We start from the raw sequence: 24544 nt of genomic DNA, 5'->3' as shown, positions 1-24544 counted from the left end.
GGGTACAACACAACTTACATATTTCGTGAATATCTCCCCCTAAGTCTCTAGATATCAACCAAAGACAGCCTGGAAGGTATCTCAATTACGTGTGGAATGCACCTAAAGCGTATGCAGCTATTCAAAATATGCATGGATAACATGAAGTAATCAACATACGCCCGGCCACGATGTCATGTTCATAATGTTCTCGCGCCCCCAATCTTCGAAAGAGAAATAAGTCTCCTACAGCGTCCAAAGATGGGTAACTAAGTAGTTGACTGGCTAAAGATTGCATTCTATGAAGAAGGATTACAACGCCTGTGATCACACTCTCTGAACATTTTGTGAATTAGAGGTTGTTTAACAGTAGCGTGTAGCATAAAAAGTACTCGTAGTCGCAACCACGTCACAAACACTCAATAATGTTTCACCCGCTTAACTACACTTTAGGGGGGGAAGCGCGAATATATCCCATCCGGTATACTCTCACAGTCCAAGTGACGAAAGCCCCACATTATAAATCACTTAACTTATTAGTTATACTTGGAACAATATTATTCTCTTGGCACCCAAACTGTCACATTAAAATCAACCAACCTCTTGTCTGGGATGTGATGCCTGCTGCTAATGAGGGTCCATACCGTCCTGAAACATACGCACCCACGTAAACTACAAGACATATCAATCTAATAATAATTGTCAATGTGTCTAGGGTTAGTGCATCCGATTGGCTGAACTACCACACATAGGAAATTTCCATACACAAAGCGAGCGAAAAGAAATCGATTGGTTTATATAAGATATATGGTAAACGCAGTATGCACGACAATTTGTTATTTATAAACTTGTTTCCACCCCAAAAGCACAGTTTCAGGCGAAGCCACTCATGTATAAACATCCTGCTGTGTGCGGTGCTCAGATGGACAATCGTTCTTGATCGCAAGCGGAAGTCTGACAGTACTGACCATGACTTCGCCTGAATTATTGTGAGTCTACCATGTATAATGAGTTGAAGTCCTATCGAGTGGTTTTTCTACTGGAAACGTATCAGTAGTCAGCGGGCTTCGTATCTACTTCCCGTGACTCACCAATATTTTCAGGTAGGGAAGGAAATATTGGTGAATTATAGTGAAGTGGTGTTATGAGTCCTTAAGATTGAGTGGAGAGTAATCCATCTGAGACATGTTACAGAACACAACTACAACTTAGGCAACTCCCCCCTAGAAGTACACCAAGTTGGAAAAGGTACGGAAGTGTTGGTATTCTACGAATCGAAGTCTTACTCCAACTGCCACAAAAACGCCTCCCGTGCAAACTTCGCACCAGTAACTTTGGAGTGCATTTTCGGCCAGTTCGATAGGAAAACTTTCCACATAATCTCCAACACTTTTATTCGCCCCCATTTACAGTACGAAAACATAACATTTCTTCCCTCACTCCTAAAGGATAAGGACACGCTGGGACGTATACAACAGTGAGCTACGAAATCAGTTCGGGGACTCAAATTCAAACCTTATGAAGAGCGCCTCCTATCACTGAACCTTTACCTACTAGAGCACAGGCGTCTTAGAGGTAACCTTCTAATGGCTTACAGAATCCTAAATACTTCTGCATATCCCCTTAAACACCAACCTAAGCTTAGTCCAAGCACAAACCAAAAAGAAAACACCCAGAAACCGGAGACAACACAGCATAACACTGTAGGCATACTTTCTACTCCTTGAGAGCAGTCAGTTGCTGGAATTCACCGTCGACTGATCATGACTAAGAGACTTTCCAGGAGTCCTTTGAGAAAGAACTTGATATATTCTTAAGGATTGAAAATAGCATCTTACTATGATTTGCCAGTTTTGTCATCCTTTTCTTCTTTAATCGATAAAATTACCTAGGTTCCTACCTGAAGGTATCAGCGATCCACTGCTACTAGACACGGAAGTCTGTTAAGCCCAATTTTCTTCTATTCCGTTCAAAATCATTCAAACATTTTTCGTGACAATAGTATTGAATAATGTACCGTAAGTGGAGGTAACACTGAGTATATTCGTTACGTCGCTTTGCTTTACTTTGGCTTTCGTTACATCCTAACAGTTAATCACTTTGCGTTTCAAATGTAAGTGATTATATTTCATTTGCCGGAATTCAGCTCACAGAATTTTTTTCACGTTTTCTGATTTGTGTGCTGTTCAATTTCAAACACGAGTCCGCTTATTTCATTATGCGATCTAATATTAGATCGGATACTGACCAAGAATGGTTTTATGACATCTAAGGAGCAAACAATTTCACAACTCGTTCTTTTTGCGGAAGTTCCAGTTATGACTACAGGTTAAATGATTTCCTTAGTTAAATACCATGGTATTTTAAGCCTACAGGCTTAAAATCGTTAGTGGCTCGACGAAATTCTTTTAAAATTTGGTCACATGAAAATTTTCACTGGTTTATTTATACACGTTTTTATAACATAAACAACAGTTTTCTCATAGAGATTTGATTTCTTTATCTTCCCGATCTTTCTATTTTGCGGTTTGGGTATCATTTCACCAAAGCGTATAAACTTTTTCCCAGAATTGGGAAATAGTGTTGTTCAGCGTCTATGACTTAGTATTGATTGGTCTTGTAATCCACCCATAAATAACATGAAACCACATTTTCAAATCTGGGTAACTATGAAAGTGTTTTTTGTGTGAATGTAGGCTGATTTACTTTTTTTTTCGACGCGCTGATGTACTTTACGACAGGTTCCAGCATGTACATTTTCAAGTTAGTGAACATTTAGTTATCAATAGCCCTTCGAACGCTTTTGTTGCGTAAATTCGTGCACTCTTTACATAGTTTTTGGTTTAGTGGTAAAATTAATGGTTAAAACTGTGATGGATCGGTTGTTGGGAATTCAATAATTCGTCATCTGTAATCTTGTCTTTTCCTTTATATCAAACCATATTACTGCTTATCACCTGTACATGGGCAAATAACCGATTGAGTTTTCAGAATATCATAAGTAATCATACCATTACTTTATCAAAATAAATTTGCATGAGGAATTCAGTACGTTTAAAAACATTCAGACTGATGTTATTTTTGATAGTTGTAGCTGACTTTGAGTGTTGTAGCAGTGATAATGAGAGAGTAAATAATAAGAAAACAGCTTAGGGACACGATAAAAAGTTATATATGAAGGGCATACTTGAACTTCAAATCTAGGATAGGTACGTTTAGGTTATTCAGGCCGCTTTTGAGCTTTTCGGCCACTGATCACTGACAACCTTATGATTTACATTTATCAGTGTGTCTCAAATCGTTATTTTATTTATTTATTTTATTTGGACGCATAAATATTGGTGCAAGAGAGCGCCAATATATATGCGCCACACAAAACAATGAGAGTTCGAAAAGAAAAAAAAAGAGAACAATAACGAAGAGATTGGTGTAAGGTAGTGTAGTAATAATAATAATAATAACGAGGGGACGGAAAGGTACAATCAGAAGTGATCTTTCAGTTATGGAAGATACAACCGCTTTTTATGAAGAAAGTAAAAGAAGGTTACAGCAGGATCGCCACTGGCTTCTATTCTGAGCCATATCTGATAACGTCTCTAGCCACTGTGTAGCACCATCTCTCAGACCCCAACCAGGGAGTCGTGAAGGACCAACACAAGCCAGTCCTTTGCAGCTTTCTTTCATGCCACGACACCATGTCATGCACTGACCACCTCTCCACGTCTTTCAACCAGTCCCAGAGTCGGCAAATAATGCACGACGTGGAATTCTCTGGGACGACATTCGTAAGATGTATCCAAGCCACCGAAGTCGGTGTTTCAAGATAGTGACACCAATTGAATTATCATCTCTGTGCCCGAACATACGATGCCGAACCTCTGCATTACTAACATGGTGTTCCCACTGGATGCCAGCAATCCTTCGGAGACAACGATGGTCGAACACAGAGAGTCGTCCAACGTCCTCAACTCGGAGAGACCAGGTTTCACAAGCATAGAGCAAAACTGCTCTCACCGACGCGTTGTAGATCCGACCTTTTACAGCCAGACTAACATCACGAAGGCGCCAAAGATGGCCCAGATTGGCATAAGTCGTTCTGGCTTCCACCATACGTGGATTGATCTCATCACTCACGCCACCACCAGCACTTATGCAGCTACCTAGATACATGAACTTCTCGACTACTTCTATCTGTTCACCATCCAGGGTGAGTACAGGATTAGAATCCTGCCAGTCTTGTAGGAGTACTTTGCACTTCGAAGGTGCAAAGCACATACCATACCTACGGACACTGATTGCCAACTGATTAAGTGCGGATTGCATACCTTGGGCATTATCGCACAGTAAGACAATATCGTCCGCATACTCAAGGTCGAGAAGTCTTTCTCCATGCAACGGATCCACACTGCCATTACTTACATTCATCAGAGCTGTTTCTAGAATGTTATCGATGGCAAAGTTGAAGAGGAATGGTGAGATTGGGCAACCCTGCCTAACCCCACTGCTCGAATGGAACAATGGAGAGAGGTGGTTGTATGCCCTCACTCTGCCTGAGGTGTTTGTATATAGGGCTTTTAGGATGTTAATAAACTTCTCAGGCACACCCTTCTTCAATAGACAATCCCAGAGAACAGTCGTATCCAACGAATCGAAGGCAGCCCTGATGTCAAGAAACACTATGATTGTTGGCCTTTGATAAGTATGGCGATGTTCTAACATTTGGCGGAGGGTGAAGATATGATCAATACATCCTCGACCAGAACGAAAACCAGCCTGCTCCTCGCTAGTCAATCTTTCTCGGGTTTTGAACAACCTACGAAGTATGATGGAAGCCAATAGCTTGGACGCAATCGGAAGTAGACTTATCCCCTGATAGTTGTTACAGGAACGACGTGAACCCTTTTAAAGATAGGGACAACTATCGACTCATTCCATGACGTTGGTACATTCTCTAACACCCAAACCTTTGTAAACAACGTCGTCAATTCCTTAGTCAAAAAGTCACCACCATCTTTAAAAAGAACCGGAGGTAAGTCATCTGGGCCAGGTGATTTGTAACACTTCAAGAGTAGGAGTTCCTTGCGGACTTCCTCCTCGTTTGGTGAATCAGTCGTCACCGGCCATGGAGGACAGCACAGTCTGACCGATGTTGTCGGAGCAGCAGGCCAGTTGAACTGCCCTTCGAAAAATTCTGCCCATCGTCCAAGACGTCGATGGATGTTAGTGATTGGCATCCCATCATCCTCGCAGATTGTTTCGCTCACACCAGACTTCTTGCTGCCAGTGGCTCGGATGAGCTGGAAGAGCTTCCGGTAGTTACCAGATACAGCTGCTGCTTCCAGCTCATTAGCACGCTTCGACCACTAGGCTTCTCGGTCCTTACGCAAGCTTTGCCCAATTTCCTTACGTAACATCCTTCGTTTATGGTCAAACTCACGGTCACCCGGAGTAGACCGACGGGCTTCAATGAGTTGTAAGGAACCAGAAGAAACCCAGTGCTTATAAGCGGGACGTTTCGCAAACCCACAACTGACTGTACCCGCCATTTTCATGGCGTCATGCAATTGCAACCAATGCTCATCTATACTTTTCGGTGGAGTGGTAGCTAGCCTAGAGGCTAGCTCGGTTCGATACTTATTTGCGACAGAAGTTGCAACCAGCTTGCTAATATCAATACTTTGCTGGCGGTCACTTCGTTGTCCACTGAAAAGTAAGGCAAGATTGGCGCAGACCAAGGCATGGTCAGAGTCCAGATAGGTACTCCAAAAGGAGCGGCAGTCTTGTACACAACCACGCCAGCGGTAGCTGATCGCGATGTGATCAATCTGAGTCCAGGCTTGGGATGCAGAGGGAGGACGCCAGGTGGCACATCGGCGGTGACTGTGCCGAAAGTTAGTGCTAGCTAGAAAAAGGTTGTGCTCTGTGCACAGTTGCAGTAGACGGTCCCCGTTATCTGACCTGCGATCGATAAGTCCCTATCGGCCACCTAGACGACTCTCTTCTGTGCCTAAACGCCCGACCTGAGCATTCAAGTCTCCGGCTAGTACTACAATATCTGTCGAACGCACTTTCTGGAGAAGAACAGATAACTGGTGGTAAAACTCATCCTTGATTGCATCCGGGCTGCAATCTGTCGGGGCATAGGCGGAGATGACGAAAAGGCATAGTTTCTCACGCCGATTTCTCACTTTGATGGAACTCTCTAATCTAACAGCACATAACCAACCGACTGTTAATTGGGATCCAATCGACTAGTGCTGCCTCAGCTCTAGCGCTTAATGCGACACCAACGCCAGCAAGACCAGACGAAGATGCCACGGGGTCCCCGGATAAGCGCACGTAAAACAAGCTTTTTGAAGCGATGGATAGAGAGCGAATTTGTAGTACTTAACCAGAGTCTTGAATACGGGTCTCGGATAGACAGCAGACATCGATAGTAAGACTTTCCAAAGACATAGCCAGCCCTATCTGTTGTCCAACCTGCATAAGTGTGCGAACGTTGAAGGCAGCCAGTTTGAATGGTGCGCGGGGTTTCAGAAAAACTGCTTCAGTACTCATATTCAGTGGTAACATACAATTTTCAACCGGACAGTGACCCGAGAACGTTTAGATACAGTCGAATTTCCGCCAAAGACGAGCCACTGTATAAGTATAAAAGAGGGTGAATAATGTGGTAAATAATAACAATAATAATGATAATAATAATAATAAAAGTAATAATAATCATTTGATTGTTAGTTGAAGCAAGTAAAGTAGTTGCCATAATTATAGGCAGTTCATCATATGTGTGTGGGCTGTGATACTGCCCGGGTGCCCAGACCGAAGCAGGTGGTTTTCTTAGGGGCCACACCCCGACCCTTTGACCTAAAGGTCTAACCTTCAAGGCAGTGGAGCATCGTTAGGAGATGCAGTCTCATGGTAGCCGGTGACCAACGATTGGTTCATACGCCCTTTGTTCCCGCAGGATACTGGGGCCCATGTGCACCATTGGTTTGGGGTCCGGGTAAAGCGCCGGACGTTCGCTTTTCGTCCCCTGATTTTCGTAAACAACACCCCCGCCACGAGAAGGCAGTGAATAGGACTTCCCTGGCAGAGGCTGTATACGCGTGGCCGTGTGAGAGTATTTCGAGAGGGAGAGCGGACTCTCCCCACTCTCGGCCGAACCAGGGCATTTGGGGGCGTGACTCAAATCAAGATTTGGTGTGCCCCTAGCTTTCCTTCAACCCACTTTCATATCAGGTAACCGTGCATCAGAATAAAGGTTGGTTTAGTATACGTTATGTGTTCTAACCATCTCAATCAGTGAGGACTCACAACCCCAATCGATTTATAATTTTTGCCTAATATCTTATACCGTAGTTCAGGGTTGGTTTTGGTTGTGCCACGTAACACCAGCAGTGGTTAAGGGGTATTTATAGTCGAACAGTAGCGACCTTCGAATATCGTCTATTTCCATAAACCACGTTTCATAGCCATAAAGTAAACAGAGCGAACTCCTGAGTAAAATACTCGTTCTTTGGTTCTCAGATGGAAACCTAACAGAAGTCGCAAATTGGGCAGGCAACCGAGTTTTCCAAATCTTTACCCAGATTTTGTCGTTGAAAAGTAAAATGGACAACGAATTTAACTCCTATTAGTGTAGGCATGAAGATTTGAATCACTTAGGAGGTTAAAATTATTTTATACCTTTTCTTCTACAAACTAAATTTTTCTAACTATGTCATATCCTCATATGCAATCTTTATTTATATATATTACTACTATTAAAATAGCTACTTCTATGTACTTGGTGTTCACCTTGTTGTGCTAATGGGGTATGGCAACTTGGACCGATGCATATATGTGCCTGGAATAACGTTGTACATGACTGACTGAAGACCAGTCCTGAAACAAAACTTCGAATTTGGAGCGAGTGAAACGCATTCATGAATACGCTTGCATTTTTTTCTCAGTGCGATTAGAAGTATAAATTTTGTGAGCGTTCTCACCAAAAAACTATATCTGCACGTTATAAATCAATAAATCGGTTTCCTAACAAAAGATCAACACCCTAACCTAAATATACTCCTTTCCACTTCTTCCACGCGATAGTTCAACTATATCAGTACCCAATAACTTATTTGGGTACTTAATTTTTATGTGACTAATCTTTTGGGATCTTGATAGACTAATGTACCTTCCATACTCCGACATCGTTTTGTACATCCTCCCTGTGTGTAAGTTACCATTATCTACGTCTGACAGCTTTTCATCTTATTTCGATCTTCGTATTCAATGTCTTCATGAAATACACATGAGATACGACCAACTCTAGAACTGTGGAATAATATAACACCCTACCAGTAGTGCTGGGAATTTCGACAAGAGTCACATGGATCTACCCTCCCGGCTTATCTAGCTCATAAAATTTTTAGAAGGGGATTTTGTGGAGACTTTAGTAATTTCAATTGTTGGGATCATGAATCAATTGAAGCTAGAACATCATGGAAAACCTGGAAGCACTGGACGGCCATTTTGTCCCAGTATGGGACTTTTCTGCAATGCGTATCCACTATTCCGCCTCGCAGGATTCGAACTCTAATGTTATCCTTTTAAGTTTTCAAGGAAGCTTTGACTACGCTTTAAAACATATTGGCTCCAGTATATCTCTATGATTTACGATTTACATGAATAATAATTCGACATTTCAGATGGCGTTGTATGGTGCTCCGTTTCCCAGATATATAACTTATACAGATTGGTTACATGATGCATGTAATACTGACGATGTTTATTACACATATAATGGGCGCATAGTAAATAATATGGAAGAAATTCCTGAATGTGCTTTGTTGAACGTGCACTATCGTTTGCGCGGTGGTAAAGGGGGTTTTGGATCTATGCTACGGGCTATTGGGAGTCAAATCGAGAAGACAACCAATCATGAAATGTGCAGAGACTTATCAGGTAGGAGAATGCGTGATGTAAACCTGGAAAAAAAATTAAAGGAATGGTATGCTACGGCTGACGAACGGGAACGTAAAAAAGCAGAGGAATATATTGAAAGACGACGAAAACGTCAAGAACTATTAAAACAGGGTCTTTTACCTGAACATAGTTTTTCAGATCGTGAATATGAACGACAAAAACGTAAAATTGCTTACGAACTACGGGGAGCCTTAGATATAGGTAAGGTCGCTTGATACAAAATTCATTACACTGAGTTTAGCCATAGAAAATGTTAAGAAAGAAAAGAAACAAACGGAAGTCCAACCTGTAATTTCCTCTGAAAAGCAGCTGAATACAAAGCGTACTCGATTATGGATTGAGGAAATGGACAAAGGGCTGTCTTCGGGTTCTAGCGATGAAGAATTTTCGGCTAGCTCGTCATTTGACATTTCCTCTAGTCTTGCAAAACAAGATGATAATTTGCCCGTAAAAGATGATACCGAAGCCAAAACGGATTCTACAGAAATCCTTAACAGTATTAAATCAGATGTAATCGGTAAGTTAGTATCTTGTTCACTATGAAGAGTTCAATATACATTGGTGCACTCGACTGAACTTGCAAGATAATAAGTAACCTCGGTAGCCACTGGAAAGTTTAGAAGTCGCTTTAATTATTATCGTATAGAAGACCAAGCAGCTCTGTTTTCCCATCATAATCATTCTAAAGCTTGGTATAAATGAGACCATAATCAGTTATAGTTTCTACCACGTTGTTCGAAATTCTTCAAGGTTATTCATATTAAATACATTTAGAAAAAACAATTGTACGTTAATTAAAGTACTACTGTCAACTTTATTACACACTATGTGACTTGTTTGATAGCTTTATTGGTTTCAATCCCTTAACCTCGAAAACTGATAAGCCATTGTCCTTGTTTATCATGGAATACTATATATATGAGTACAGAGGTTATAAACTGCTTTAGCCGCGATAGTCTTTCACAGCGGTTTCGTATTGAAAAGTTGTTGTCAGTTTACGAACAGGTCAAATGTGTGTTAATTATAACTGCGATTACGACCGCATTCTCATCAAGCTGGACTCATCGGTTTTTTATCTGTATGTTTTCTGGTCATATTATATGTTTCCTAACTTACGGAATCCACCTACAGTCGATACAAAATGTTCGAAAGTTAGTAACAGACTAACTTACGAATTATTATCATACGATGAGTCCACTTCTTAGCTCTACTGCAAATGTATTTTAAACAAAAAAGTAGACGATTATATGAATAGATGAGGTCCAATGACGAATCAGCTATTGGAATACGTTCGAACAAGAATGGCAATCAAAAGATGATTTTCGTTGCACAACGATAAGCATATTTTTTAGTGTCAATAAAACGAAACACAATAGGTACATTGATATGTTTTGAAGCAATGACAGTAAGTAAAAATCCTTACATTTATTAATCATATAGGTCGTTAATCTGTTGTTTCTGAACGACTGATGAATAAAAAATTTAACTATAGTAATGCATTTCTTCCAAATTTCAGTCGAAGATAAAAAAGAATCGCAAAGTGCTTGTAGAAATACCTCAAAAGAAACCGCACAACCTTTGACTGACCAACAGTTGCGTGAAGTAGATACTGCTGAAAACCTCGAAGTGTTCGGCTTGGATGTTCTTAAAGCAACCTTAATGGCTCGGGGTTTAAAGTGCGGAGGGACGTTGAAAGAACGAGCTAGCCGTTTGTTTTCAATCAAAGACTTAAGTTCCGAGAAATATCCTACAAAGTTACTAGTGAAGAACAGATAACTGATTTGCCTGAGATGCCTTTCAGAAATTTATGTATAATTTTAAAGATTTGTTTTCGCATATAACAGTATATATATATATATGCATGCAAAATGAATTTCTAATGTTAAGGGCTGAATCTAAGGGAAACATTCATTATCCGGGTAATTGCTAGTGGATGCTATTAAACGAAGCATTGACATGCGTATCATGTTCGTCTAAACCCTTGATAACCGATGAGAAGTCATACTTTTCACTTTGGTTTAAACTTGTATTATTCTCAATTCGAACTCCATAATAGACTCTCAAGAAAGAAAAGAGAAATATACAATAATAATGACTACATATACATGAAACGTATTATTGATAAATAAAACAGTATAAGACAGGTTACAATCATTCTGTTTTTGAAATAATTTGATATATTTTAAGTAAATATGAAATAAAAGTTAACAATACAAGGAACTTTTTCATAACACAAAGCAGTCCCAGGAAAATGAAAAGTAACATCACAATTTGTTTACTCCAGGAGTCAGAAAAAGACTGATTAAATGACATCTGGGGAAAATACACGAAAAAGTGATCGCCTGAGACAGTAATTGAAATATGGCGCTGAAAGAGACTGTAATAGTACTCTTTTTCGAAAGGAATCGATGTACACATCAATGAGTAAATAAATCCCGAACAGAAGTGGTTAGTGAAACATATTTTCTGTTATGAATCACAGCCCATTGTACACGCTTGTCTGGATAAGTTAAGCATTATTGTAGTACACAACTTTTGTCGATTCTACGCCTCCCATATGACATATAACCTGCATTTTGCTCCAGTTCTAGTTCTTCAGCTAATCTTTAAGTTACAAAAATCGTAAGTGTTAAAAATACAAACAACTTACACTTTCTCATGCAAATCCAATTCCTGAATGATGTCATCACGTTCATTGACCAATCGTACAAGATCTTGTAAAAGAAGATCTTCTCGTCTTCTATCATTATCTGTTTTCAAATAATCTATTTTATTTCGAGAAAAGTTTTACCGATTAGTATGAGGTTTTAATGAAATCACAAATTACACACGTTGCATTAAAGAGGCTTAATAACTGAATGTGACTCGGTAAAAAATACATATGTATACAGACCTTTTTTTGTGATTAATGATACTACGTGACTCCCCAATGCTTGAATGATGAACTTAACGCCTAAGCTAACAAATACTTTATGCCCATAAACTTGTGGCAACGCTTTTGTTGTCGTAATCTCCAGGTGTTGCGAGTTCATTTCTCACATTTATAGGATAAAGTAAGACACTTAACTAGATTTTTCGAGACCCAGATAAGCAAATGTAACGATACATAAAAGTGATCTAGTTTTATCTAAGCCTACAAAAATTCAGGGATAAATACTAATCGGTTTTTGTCATGAGAAATAAGTTGTTCTTCCTTCATTTTAGCAACCAACTTCATACAGACAGAAAAAAAATCGCGTAAGACGCAGAGCGTTTGAAGCTCAAAGCTACTTACCTTCTTGAGGTGACAAATGTTCACTAAACATATGAATCGGACGAGTCTATTATAAGCTAGAAATATGCAATATCAAGCATTACACCTGACTGCCCGTAATACATGTTCATTTCGAAGAAAAATTTATTGTCGCCGCAAAATGCTAAATTATGGGGAACACTGTTTATATGTGTAGTCTGTTAACAAATATAAAAAAAGAACAAACTCAAAGACAACCACACAGGGAAAAGCAGAGATCACTAGAGGATGGGGAAGTTAAGTTTTTGGACGAAAAATTAAGAACTGAAATAACGAAAAATAGCATGTCTAGCACTTTATGATTTGTTGGAAAGGTAAGTGATTGCACCGTTATGTTATAACACAAATATACCACTTATTTATGGTTATCCTTCAAGGCAATCTTGTTTCCGGTTAATTTTAGTAGCTTAGTCTGTGTGTCAGTGGTAATATCCAGTTAAATTTACCTTCAACGGATAAAATCGATCGTAATTCATCCTGCAACATTTTCATTTTCTTTTTCAAATCATCTTCCTTCTCCCTGAAATAAATAAACAATTTGTTATTGATGTAATGGTATAATAACATTTTGGTGGAACATCGTATTATCACGACAGGCTCAACTAAGAATAAAAAGTGACGATTATCGCGTACGTTCTAATACAAAAAAGGATCAGGGTAAATGGGATGGTTTAAATACAAAATAATTAGTTTCAAAAATTTAATTGGATTACAAAGCGCTTCGAAGAAAGTTTATCTACCTTAATTTTTAGATAAGATGTTATGACGAGTAATGTTGGAGTCTGATACTGATTAAAAAAACTTCTCATACGCAAGTCTAGGTGGCTACCAGTGAGAAAACTACGAGTAAAGAAAGTTCAACGGGCTAAACCGGTACACATCTATGATCACTAATTCATACATATATCTACTCCTTAGAGAATGAAACCATTTATTGATCAATAACTTGCACCTGACTGGAAAAAGGTGATCTCATTTGGCAACTCCTGACTGCTCCAATTTCGCAGAAGAAGCTAGACAAATTACAGTGGAATAAATGGTAGTGAGCTTAAAAGGAAAACGACTTTTTGGCAACCTACTGGATTTATTTGAATGTACGCTATTCTCTTCTTTATTCTATTTTACAGGCTTCTATCTTTAATGTAGTCTGATTTAAAATATCTCAACAAAATATACCCTAATACTGCTTTAATCTAAGAGAGGACGACTCTTAGAAGTATCCAATAAATCTGTTTGATTTTCCGAACTCGATGTTATCGCAACAATCTGATAAAATAGAAACAAGGCCGTTGAAATAATTGTCATTGTATAAGTTGAGTTAATAACGTATTTATTTAGATAACATATAGATTGAAATATCCATTAGTAATAAAGAATATCACACTTATAATACGGATAAAAGGATAAATGGCCTTACATTATAGACAACTGGAAGCCCCGATGAATTAGGGCATTCTTCTTATTGACTAAAATAAACCATCGTCTTAACAATTCTTCTTCTAATGCGGTGCCTGGCTCGTATGCCATTTGTTGGCGTAAACGCTGCTCTAGTACAGCTGCTTCTTTATCTAACTTCTTTTGTGCCTCTTCTAATTCAGCCTGCTCATTGCTGATATAATTCGAAACGGAGAGAAGTGCATTAGACGAACTGTTATTGACTAAAGTGCCTATAGAAGATGAAGATATTGTAAATCAATATAATGAATGGATATAACTAGTTCTCATAGATTAGTAGAGTAAACAATTCTGGTTTAGGAAAGAAATCAGTCTTTTGCTCAAAACAAGTCTATTCACATAAACAAGATTCTCATACATCCGGGATTTTTAGATCAATTTAATTTGTAAACTAGCGGTGAACATCTTTCATTGGCAACGAGTTCTTCATCATAATACTTTTATCTTAAAAAAATTGTTTTCAGTATTCGGTTCTTATACTTCAAAATAAGTAAAAGTAAACAACCGTTACGCCGTATTAATTACGCTGTTAAACGACTGAACAGTTGTTTAGTATAAAATCGTTTTTGACAGTAGGTAAATTAGTTGGCCAATCTTATTGTGAAATAATTGTAATTAATAGTAGAGAAGTCCCATACGCTACTTTTAATAACGTTCCGACAAGAAGTACCTACTTTGTGAATTGCAAAGAGCCAAATAAAAATTTGCAGACACCAATATAAATAACAATGTAGTATACAAATTTAGATTTGTAGCTAAACAACACTCGAAGGTCACGAAGCAATGTAATTAACTAAAGTTGTTACATAATAGGCTTTACGAAACTAGCATAAACCGAAAATCAATCCATGTTTGTGGACATGGTAAAATATATCACAATATATTGAAATTGTATTCATGATCTGAAAAAACAGCGTAGAATTTGTTTAACGTCAAATCTGAGTCATTAATTTCACTCTTCTTGACACGAATTTGATCAGAACCATGAGTTTGAGTTTGTGACTAATCAATTGGATCCAGCTCTAATAATTAAATCATAGACGACACAGTACTGCAATATTTGATATTTCTTACTAAAGAAACAATTACACTCGTAGAATTAATAGTTCATTTATAAAAGAGTGTTGTGAATTAGCTTCAGTTATACATAATGGATGTTTTTTGTTTACATTTTATTCATAGTTTATCAAAATATACACTTTCTATGTAACTAACCTTGATTTTTGATCTTAGTGAATAAAACGAGTTCCACAAATGTTTGTTCACCGAAGGATTTAATAAAAGTGAAGTATAAAAAATTAAAGATGACAATAGTGTATATCTAATAAACATAAATATTTATATGATATTGTAGAAAATAATAGTAACAGTAAGTCATTAACTTTGACAAGTGAAGAACTCATTGCTGATGGGGATTTTCTAACCAGTGTGCGAGGAATAAAACGTGTATCCTCAATGACGTGAATGAAAATATCCTGACAATATTCCTAAAATAATTCTGCATAAAAATCTAAAATACGATGTCGTTATAGAAATGTAAATAAAAATATGTTAATGGTTTACGATCAAAAAGTAGAATACATCAGTACTGAGAGATTCATGTCATTGAAAAAGAAGTGACGCATATTTTAAATTTTTGTTGGCTGATACACGAACTAAAACATGACAAAAAACTCTGCAAGTGTAAGTAAACTCTCATCTTTATACTGAAACTACTAAAGAGAATCCAGCCAACATTCAGAAACAAAACACTAGTCACTTCCTCCTAGTCTCGATCGGAAATGAGTCTAAAAATTTAAGTTGTAAATGAAAATTAAATTATAGAGGAAATTAGAACACCTTGCCCCTAAAACTAGAGTTTATAGACGAAACTACTAATGAAATGATACTGATAATAAGAAAAGCTCCACAGAAAAACAAACCGTATGCTTTATTCTGAAAAGATTTTATCCAAAAAACCAAAAATAATGACAAACTTCTTCAATTAAACTGCTCCTGTGAAACTAGTTACATAAGCGAACAGTTCGGGAATTCCGTCACCAATTAGCTTAACACTATGCTTTATGATCAAGCAAAAGCTAATTACTTATCGTACGTTTTTTTCTATCGACAAAGCTAAGAAACTGAATTTCTAAGTAAAAATGTGTACAAACGACTTCGCTCCTACTTCGGTCATCATAACCGGTACTAGAGCCACTTGAAAAATATGAAACACTAATTCAAGATAAGTAGTTCTCGGTTGCATTCGTTTTTTGCAATAAAATAATTAATTTAAATATTTCAACTTACAGAAGTGGAGACATGAGTTCGGTTATCCATTTTATTATCCAAATGATGTTCACCAATACGTATAGGTACTGGTGCGCCACTACCTCGACCCGACGCAAAGAGATTCATTTGTGACAGACGTAGACGTCTAACTTTCATTTGTTCCGGAGAAAACCTTGTGTCAACAGTTGACTGTGGTGGTTTACTAAGTGTTGGAAAAATATTACTCGTTGAAAATCGAAATGGCTTAGAAATGGAATTTAATGAGGTATCAACATTCGGTATACATATTGTGCCTGTAAATTGGAGGTATAAATAGACTAAATCATATGTTTATCCAGTAATATATGTGGTCCATGAAAACAAGCTAAAGAACGGGTACAAATATAAGCAACTATGAAGTAGGATAATAAGCTGACATAAATAAGTGCATTATAATAAAATATTCGTATTTGTGGACGTTTATGTATAGTATATCCATAATTTGAAACTAATTCACTAAGAACTTAGTAACTAAACTTGAGACTATGGATGATAAGCATTTAAACTCAGGTAGCTGGGTATTTTGGTAGGAAACACTATAATGTATGATTAGGATGAAACACAGCAGTTTGCATTAATTAATAGTTACAAATGTGATCTAATTTCTCTCAGAACTAGATTCAGAAATGGAACAACACAGAGCAGTTCCTAAATAACCTTACACGCTACACTACGGGGTTTGAGTCATTCCACAAATTGGATAATTCTTGGTTAGTGGATCTCGAGTGTAGCCCAGCTGGGCTCATGGCGAGACCCAAAGGCACTGGTTAATTTGTTGTATGAGGGCATTGGTAACCACCTTTAACTAGTTCTGAAATGAGGTAACTAGATGTCGACGGTTCTCACTGGGTGTTGGTTTGTAACAAAAATTTAAATAAGCTTAAAAACCGCTTATAAAGGTAATTAGCTTGGGTCGACTAAAACTGTATACATCTGACTGCTACACTTATGATTTTCCCCCTTCTTATTAGTTGCATATGAAGATTAGCGAAACTTTATTGTAGAGCATTAGTCTTTAAGCATATACACAAGAAGACCAATAAATGGGTATTATTTTGTTCAAACAAAACGTTACTTTTTTGATCTAATAAAGGAAATGAGCATCAACAACCTCATGCAACCAAAACTATTCAGTTATTCGTGATAACGATAAACACGAACCTGAATTACAGAAAACCCACATCCCTTATTTAATGTGTAAAATGGATGAAAGAAGATCAAATAATCAAGTCAAATATACTCAGCTGAATAAAGCTCTGGTTTATTCGGTAGGGCAATCAACATTCAATTAGCTAATAAGAATTTGCAACTGCACTGTACCGAGAATTTAGTAACCAAACAGTATATACCATTGGCGGATGACTTTGTACACGGTTGCTGAGTACCATTATTTGTTATATGCAAAATATACTAAACTACTTAATGTATACGTGATTCGAGGAGATAAAATCGACCCTAAATTACCGATAAACAGGAAATATTGATATGAATATTTACAGACTAAAAAGAGCACTTGCAAACAAGCTCAAACTAAGACAAATAATCGTTTACATCTTGAAAAGAAGCATTTTAATCAACACTACAACGAACTGAGAAATTACTTGCAATTCAATCTGCGACTCATCACGTGACACATTCATGTTACTACTGTGTATACTAGCATAGCAAAAGTAAAAGGACGACAGGCAGAAAAAGTAATATGATATGAATATTCAGAAAATCTGGTAACGCTATACGTTTAAAGATGAACAATGAGAATATCTCGGGTTATGGTATTAGGGTGCTGTCTAATGTTTGAGAACTGAGATTTGAGCTAAATAAAAAGAGCTCACACTAGAAACCGACATCCATCTAATAACATTACTGGAACGATACTATAGTTCCTAGTAACCTCACAATCTTGTAAACGTGATTCCATGCTTCAAGCTGAAAAATTATTTTAGTTAACACAGCTTAAAAACTAGAGGAACAAAGCTAAAAATATCAAAACAGTAACAGACGGAGTTAATATTTAATAAAGACATAAGACGTTTTCGGCTAAGACATATGAAATATATCGCTCAGTCTTCGCAAAAAAGAATGACGCGATCAAATTGGCATTAGTGTGACATCTATGCCGACGGGTTTCAATAACCTTGTGATCATTTGTTCTTATGATAAACACCTGCGTGAATTTGTGATGGTATATCGATTTGCCAAACACCTGATGAATTTGCGAGAGGAGCCATTTTACAGAATGAAGAGTTTGGCTTTTTTCGCTGAGCTCTGAAGTGTGTTCTAGCTCTTCTTACAAGTGTTTGTACGCTATTATTTTTATTGTTGAGCTTCCACTGATTTGTGAGAATTGGCTTCTTGTGTGATAATGTTTATAACGTTTTTGTTTGTTTCGTTGGATAAAATCAGGACACACAACAATAGAATTTTGTGGTTTAACTGTTTTCTATTGACTGAAAATGCTAATGATCAATCAAGGAGAATTTTTGAGTCCGTATCTCAATGACAACAAACGCATCATCTATATAGTATTCCCAAAACTTAAGGTTTTATTGTTGATGAGACTTCAGCATCTAGTTATACCAACACAGCTTCTGCGATTAGTCCTGATGGATGTATTTGAGTTAGAGTTCCTTTGGTCGGTTAAAACATTTGAGAAACAAATATGGAATGCGTTGTAAGATGTTAACCAACGAGGTTTAACTGGTGTATGACAGCGAAAGAAGACAAATGCAAGACCGTCGACAAAATTAATTGTACCAAGTATGAGAAGCACTTTATGTGAGAGGGTAGACTCTACATTTAAATAAAGATACATGAACAGAGTACAGAAAGAATGCAATATATTTGCACTTATATGAATGGTTGTAAGCGACTGTAGATACGCACTTAGTTAAGAAAATGCCACAATAGCCGGAAATGAGGTGATTAGGTCAATCTGCAACTAACTCCTTACTGTACTGACACATGTCGATACAGAAAAAAGGTTACTCAGTAAGAGGTCGGTCCAAAAAAAAATAACCACCCAGAGAAAATCAATCATCAACATGGTCATGAAGATTAACTACTCAATTGGTAGTAGAAAGAAATTTTAAATCTTAAATTTAAAAGTGCTTATATTAATCAAAATAACAATGAAAATTTTATAAATAGATCGCCCAATTCAGAACACAACATAATCAAAAGCATTCGATAAGCTATAAATGGTTATAACCAATATTCTAAGAACTATTTTCAACAATGACATGAACACTGGTAATGATAAATTTCTATCTACATGAATCCAGTTTATCTATATCAAGTTCATAATATGTAATTGATAATATTTTCAGATCATTACTAGAATGAAATAACAATGTACTATTAAATTTTATATTGATTATACGTATATTATGCTATATAGATTAAAATATAATAACCGATAATTTGTATTTTTGAACTTATTTCTGTAAAATTACAAAATAGTCATCTACATTTAAATCTATCTGTATTAGATTACTATTTAAAACAAACAAACATTTAATTGATGTCAATAAAATGTTTTTTCATTATTCAATTTTCAATAAAAAAAGCGAATTAAAACAAATTAAAACTACCATCTGAATTAAATCTGTACAGAGTTTTATGGGATTTTCGATGTTCTAAATAAATAAAAATGCGTTTATTCGATTATTCCAAAATAATATTTTAATTAGGCAAACAAAAATATATAAATAATAATATGAATGTATTTTTTTTACATACAAACCAATGAACATTATCAAATATGCAAGGCAGACAATAGGCATTAACATAAGCATATATATATAGGCGAATGTATTCATTCATAGTATAGACATCAAGAAAATTATGCAACCAAAGCAATATTGTTGAATGAAGAAATAAACGAATAGCATCCACATCAATTTAATATAAGTGCAGTTTAATTTCAATGGAAATAAGTAGATATATGATAGTAGTTAGTTCAGTAGGTAATACATGCGCATAGCCATAGATATATGGATAGATAGATGGACATAGATATAGATTAATATGATAAAACGAAAATTGGTGCATGAAAAAAGGAAAAAAAAGTGTTACACATTATTATTAGAAGGTAGTAAAAACTAAGTGAGATATTTAATTTTTTTTTTAAGTAATAAAATACAAACAATAAATTCAACCAACTTTTTATAATAAAACAATTATGAAACTATAAAAATTTATTGGGGATAATTGGTGTTGATTTCTTTGAGTAGATGGACATTATTGTGTTATTATAAACTAATTTCTGTAAGAAATATACATTTGAGCTTGTTATTATTATTATTATCTCTTAAAATTAACTTCTAATAATAAACAAAGTACGTATAGTTTTTTCGTATTTGTGTACTAATGTGTATCTAGCTCCGTCTGTAGCTCTTCTAGGGTTACTGTCCATCCCAAGTCCGGGTAAACGAGAAGGGTTGGGCATGGGGTCGGCAACCTCATCCCGTTGAAAATAATCTTGCTAAAAACACACTAACCAGAACAAACAATTCAAACTCTGCCCTCCAAGTGGAAAGAATAATTATAAAGCTTCATGTTGAAAGCTGATATTCATTAGAAGTCACTGGGTGGTGATCAATATCATGTGTGTCAGATCCTTTTTGGTGCAGATCAAATCCTATCGACCAAGTTGCAATGTGGCCACTAGTTTAGGTGAATCGATATTGCGTGCAATGTGGTGGTGATCAATTAATTGTAAATACACCTCAGTCCTACAGGAGGTCAGTCGCGGCCCGGATAGCCCAGTGTTAATGTCTCTGACTGTGAAGCTGGGTGGAAAGGGATCAAATCCGTCAGGTAGCATCAGTTCCCTCAAGAATGCAGGTACACCTTATTGACGAGTACCAAAAACCACGAAACCTTAGCCCAGGGTTTCCTGTCGACAACCTTCAAAAATCATCTTATCATATGGAATATCCGGACAATGTGAGAAACCGGGAGGATCAATCAAATTGCTTTCGAAATGTGGAAACACAACTTCACGGTTCTCGGAGTCAGTGAAACCCATTGGACACAAGCTGGACATAGAAGATCAGATTCGGGAGAGATGTGTCTGTACTCTTGTCACGAAGAATAAAATTCTACAAACACTCAGGGAGTTGCTATGATGCCGTCCATAGAAGCATAAAAGCCACTTGTAAGAATGGGAATCTAATGGATTCAGGATTATCAAACCATCCTTCAAAACCAAAAAAGAGGAGACGGCCAACGAGGATGGCCATCAGACAAATCAAGATTGGGAAAGCAGCAGAACCTCGCAATATATCAGCAGAAACCCTAAAGTCAGAAATAGAAGTAACTGCAAAAATGATCCACATTCTATTCAGGGAGATTTGGGAGGAGGAACAAGTGCCGACAGACTGTAAAGAAACAAATCTCATCAAAATATCAGGGAAAGGAGATCTAAGCAAATGCGAGGATTTTAACAGAGTGTTATCGAACCGATGAAAGATTCAGTGGATATCCAGCTTCCAGATCAACAGGTCGGATTGCGTAAAGATCGATGGACACGGAGGGTCCACTTAGGGGAGTCGGGAAACCCTGATTCCAAACCAATGGTGCACATGGGCTCCAGGATCCTGAAGGAACAAATGGCATATAAACCAATCGTTGGTCACCGGCTACCATGGAAGTACGTCTCTTTACGTTGCTCCACTGACTTGTGAATTAGACCTTTAGGTCAAAGGGTCCGGGTGTGACTTCCTAAGGAAACCACCTGCTTCGGTCTGGACACCCAGGCAGTATCACAGCCCACACAGAAATCAAGTGACTTATGTGGCGCATATATATTCCATGCCCCTTTGAACCAATATTTCAGTTCAAATAAATAAATAAAATAAAAGATCAAAGCACGACACTTAGGACCATCGTTGGACAAACGATCGAATGGGACTCGTCACTACATATCAACTTCCTTGATTATGAGAAAGCATTTGACAGTGTGTGTGTCAAGAAAACTAGTGTGGCAGAAGCCTCTACATCAGTAGGCTTCAACATAAACAAGGGGGAAAGCAAGATCCTTAAATACAACGAGGAGAATACCAACCCAATCACACTTGATTGAGAAGCTCTGGAACAGGTGGAATCCTTCATGTATCTGGACAGCACCATCGACGGACGAGAAGGATCGGATACAGACGTAAAAGCAATGATCGGCAAAGCAAGGGCAGCTTTCCTACAGTTGAAGAACATATGGGACTCAAAATGGCTGTCAGCCAATATCAAAGTCACAATCTTCAATACGAACGTCGAGACAGTTCTACTGTATAGAGCTGAAACTCGGAGAACTCCTATAACCATCATCAAAAAGATACAATCATTTATAAACAAGTGTCTACGTAAGATACTCAATGTTCGTTGGCCGGATACTACTAGCAACAGCGTACTATGGTAGAGAACAATCCGGCTTCCAGAGGAGGAGGAAATTAGGAAAACACGCTGGAAATGGATAGGATACAAATTGAGGAAATCATCAAACTGCATCACGAGGCAAGCGCTAACATGGAATAGGAATAGAGGAGGACAAAGAAACACATTGCATTGGAAATTGTAAGAAGATATTAAAAGAATGAATAATAACTGGAAAGGATGGCGCAGGAAAGTGTTCAATGCAGAATGCTAGTCAGTGGCCTATATTCCTCCATGAGGCGTAACAGGTGTAAGTAAATAACTAGTGTGTATTTAACTCAATTTCGACGAAACAGACTGATATATGAAGAAGTTATAACTAACTAAATGAAGTTTGTTACGAACATAAATTTACCATTCGTTTAAGGAATCAAAACAATAAATTGTTTCAGTCTAAAAACGTTTGTGAATTCATATTACACGCAAAGAAAATAAAGTTTAAACAATAGTATTATAAAAATAAAGCATTTTCCACTATTTTCAATATGATATTGTATAAAGTTACAAATACCTACAGTTGAGTAACGTAAACAATAAAGGTGAAAAAATAGTAACAATTGAGAAGTTTGTATTCATTACCGAAACTTCATGAATGAATACATCGACTACATTATGGAGTATTTTTTAAATCTTTAGCAGAGTTGAATATCTTTAGAGTTGATTAAATCAAAGGAAAAAATATATAATTAAATAATATGCAATGAAGTCAATTATAATTGAGAATACTTATCAGCTGAAGAATCTGTAATGAAAATGATTAAACGTACACATATAAGATGTGTGTACACTGAAGTCACTGATGACTCAGCATTAAGATGCTTGAAAACAATACAATTCAGTACCATATATAGATATTATCATATATGCTATGTCTATTTCTTGAGAAGTAATTACTTAATAATTTCAACAGATTGATAGGATGGGCATGAATAAATAGGCTAAACTTTGTTACAAGACTTGGAGTCATGAACCGACCAGAAATATAGCCAGTTTAATTGGACTATATATTTAAAACAACATTGATGTGTCTAAAAGAGCACAATATTTCAAATATATGTATGTTGGGTCCTTTCAATAATTTATCAGCATTTCACATACATAGTGAGCCATTTGAATCCAACTTTTAAAAATATATTTACCTAAAAAAACACATATATTCACGTATGATTTGGGTGTTGAGGAATTTAACACTCAAGTCTGAAACTTGTTTTGTTATAATTTTTCGTTTACTTAATCAAATAATATGACAGCCCCTCACACAACAAGAGTAACTGAAAGTCAAGTACAGAAACGTGTACATGATAAACGTGAGACACTACAGAAGAACAAGAAAAATTATTTAACATAAACTAAACCTTACTTGTACATAACTTTGTATCAGTCAATCGATGATTTTGTCCATCAGTTAATGTAATATTCGTTAAACTTTCTTCTGTCACTGGATTTCGGTTAAAATTTTCATCTACTGAATGAATTGCTGTCAATGAACCAGATATAGGATGTGGTTTACGAGGATGAGCTAAAGGCGGTAAAGCACCAGGTCGACTTGTTGGTGCTAAGTAATTTAGACGTGATTGTTGCAAGAGACTACGTGCTTTAGCCAACATATGTTCATAATTCATTAACGGAATTTTCTTGGAAAAAAGTAGTAAGAGAGAGTGGATAGAGTATTTTTCAAAAATTAGTAAAGTACAGAGTTATTAGCATTATATTCAATTATAAATAAAAAATTTGTGTGTAGAAACACGCAGTTTTGATACGTAAGTGCCATAGACAATAGAAAGTACTTCCCAACAAGTTTTCATTTATAGATGATTGAAACCACAATGAAAAATTGGAAAAGGTAGATTGATGAATGAAGCACTAAAATTTATCAGTCGAACTGAAACACTTTCCAAGGCTTTAATTTCTTAATCATTGGAAGACAAAACCTTACCTACATATAATCGTATAATTAATAACTAAATACTCAGTTTATTTACTTTCATGATATTTATCACAAACGTACATATACTAAACTTTCCACGGGAAAATGATTTTCAGTTTATTTGTTAATTGTGATATTATAAGTCTAAGTTACTTTACCTTTGCACAGCAATATATTGATATGTA

General features: G+C 36.7%; 2 protein-coding genes across 4 annotated transcripts in view; one reads left to right on the top strand and one right to left on the bottom strand.

The window, feature by feature from the left end:
* Positions 1–1978: 1978 nt before the first annotated feature.
* SDE2_1 (silencing defective protein Sde2) lies at positions 1979–10815 on the top strand (the record flags this gene model as incomplete). 2 transcript variants are annotated; one of them, XM_051210982.1, is made up of 5 exons in its annotated part: positions 1979–2092; positions 2133–2307; positions 8670–9147; positions 9188–9463; positions 10463–10815. In XM_051210982.1, the coding sequence occupies 3 exons, from the start codon at positions 8670–8672 to the stop codon at positions 10720–10722; spliced, it is 1014 nt and encodes a 337-aa protein (XP_051073224.1). The 2 variants fall into 2 exon arrangements, with proteins under 2 accessions (XP_051073224.1, XP_012799241.1); XM_012943787.1 differs by lacking the exons at positions 1979–2092; positions 2133–2307 and having other exon boundaries at positions 8646–9147; positions 10463–10722.
* Positions 10816–10848: 33 nt separating this feature from the next.
* The window catches only part of EHBP1_1 (EH domain binding protein), a 40475-nt gene continuing 26779 nt past the window's right edge, over positions 10849–24544 (bottom strand). The window contains exons 10-16 of one of the 2 annotated variants that reach the window (XM_051210970.1): positions 23793–24066; positions 19594–19638; positions 14909–16257; positions 13656–13905; positions 12685–12758; positions 11597–11711; positions 10849–11550 (exon numbers count right to left, since the gene is read on the bottom strand). In XM_051210970.1, the coding sequence (XP_051073222.1) occupies positions 15974–16257; positions 19594–19638; positions 23793–24066 (603 nt within the window). In that variant the 3' untranslated portion in view covers positions 10849–11550; positions 11597–11711; positions 12685–12758; positions 13656–13905; positions 14909–15973. Of the gene's footprint in view, positions 11551–11596; positions 11712–12684; positions 12759–13655; positions 19426–19593; positions 19639–23792; positions 24067–24544 lie in introns of those variants that run through there. The other variant, XM_051210971.1, reaches the window with a different exon arrangement.

Source organism: Schistosoma haematobium, chromosome 1 (assembly GCF_000699445.3).
Source record: "Schistosoma haematobium chromosome 1, whole genome shotgun sequence".
Lineage (NCBI taxonomy): Eukaryota > Metazoa > Platyhelminthes > Trematoda > Strigeidida > Schistosomatidae > Schistosoma > Schistosoma haematobium.
The sequence above is the reverse complement of the archived record's forward strand: the minus strand, read 5'-3'. Positions and strand labels throughout refer to the sequence as shown.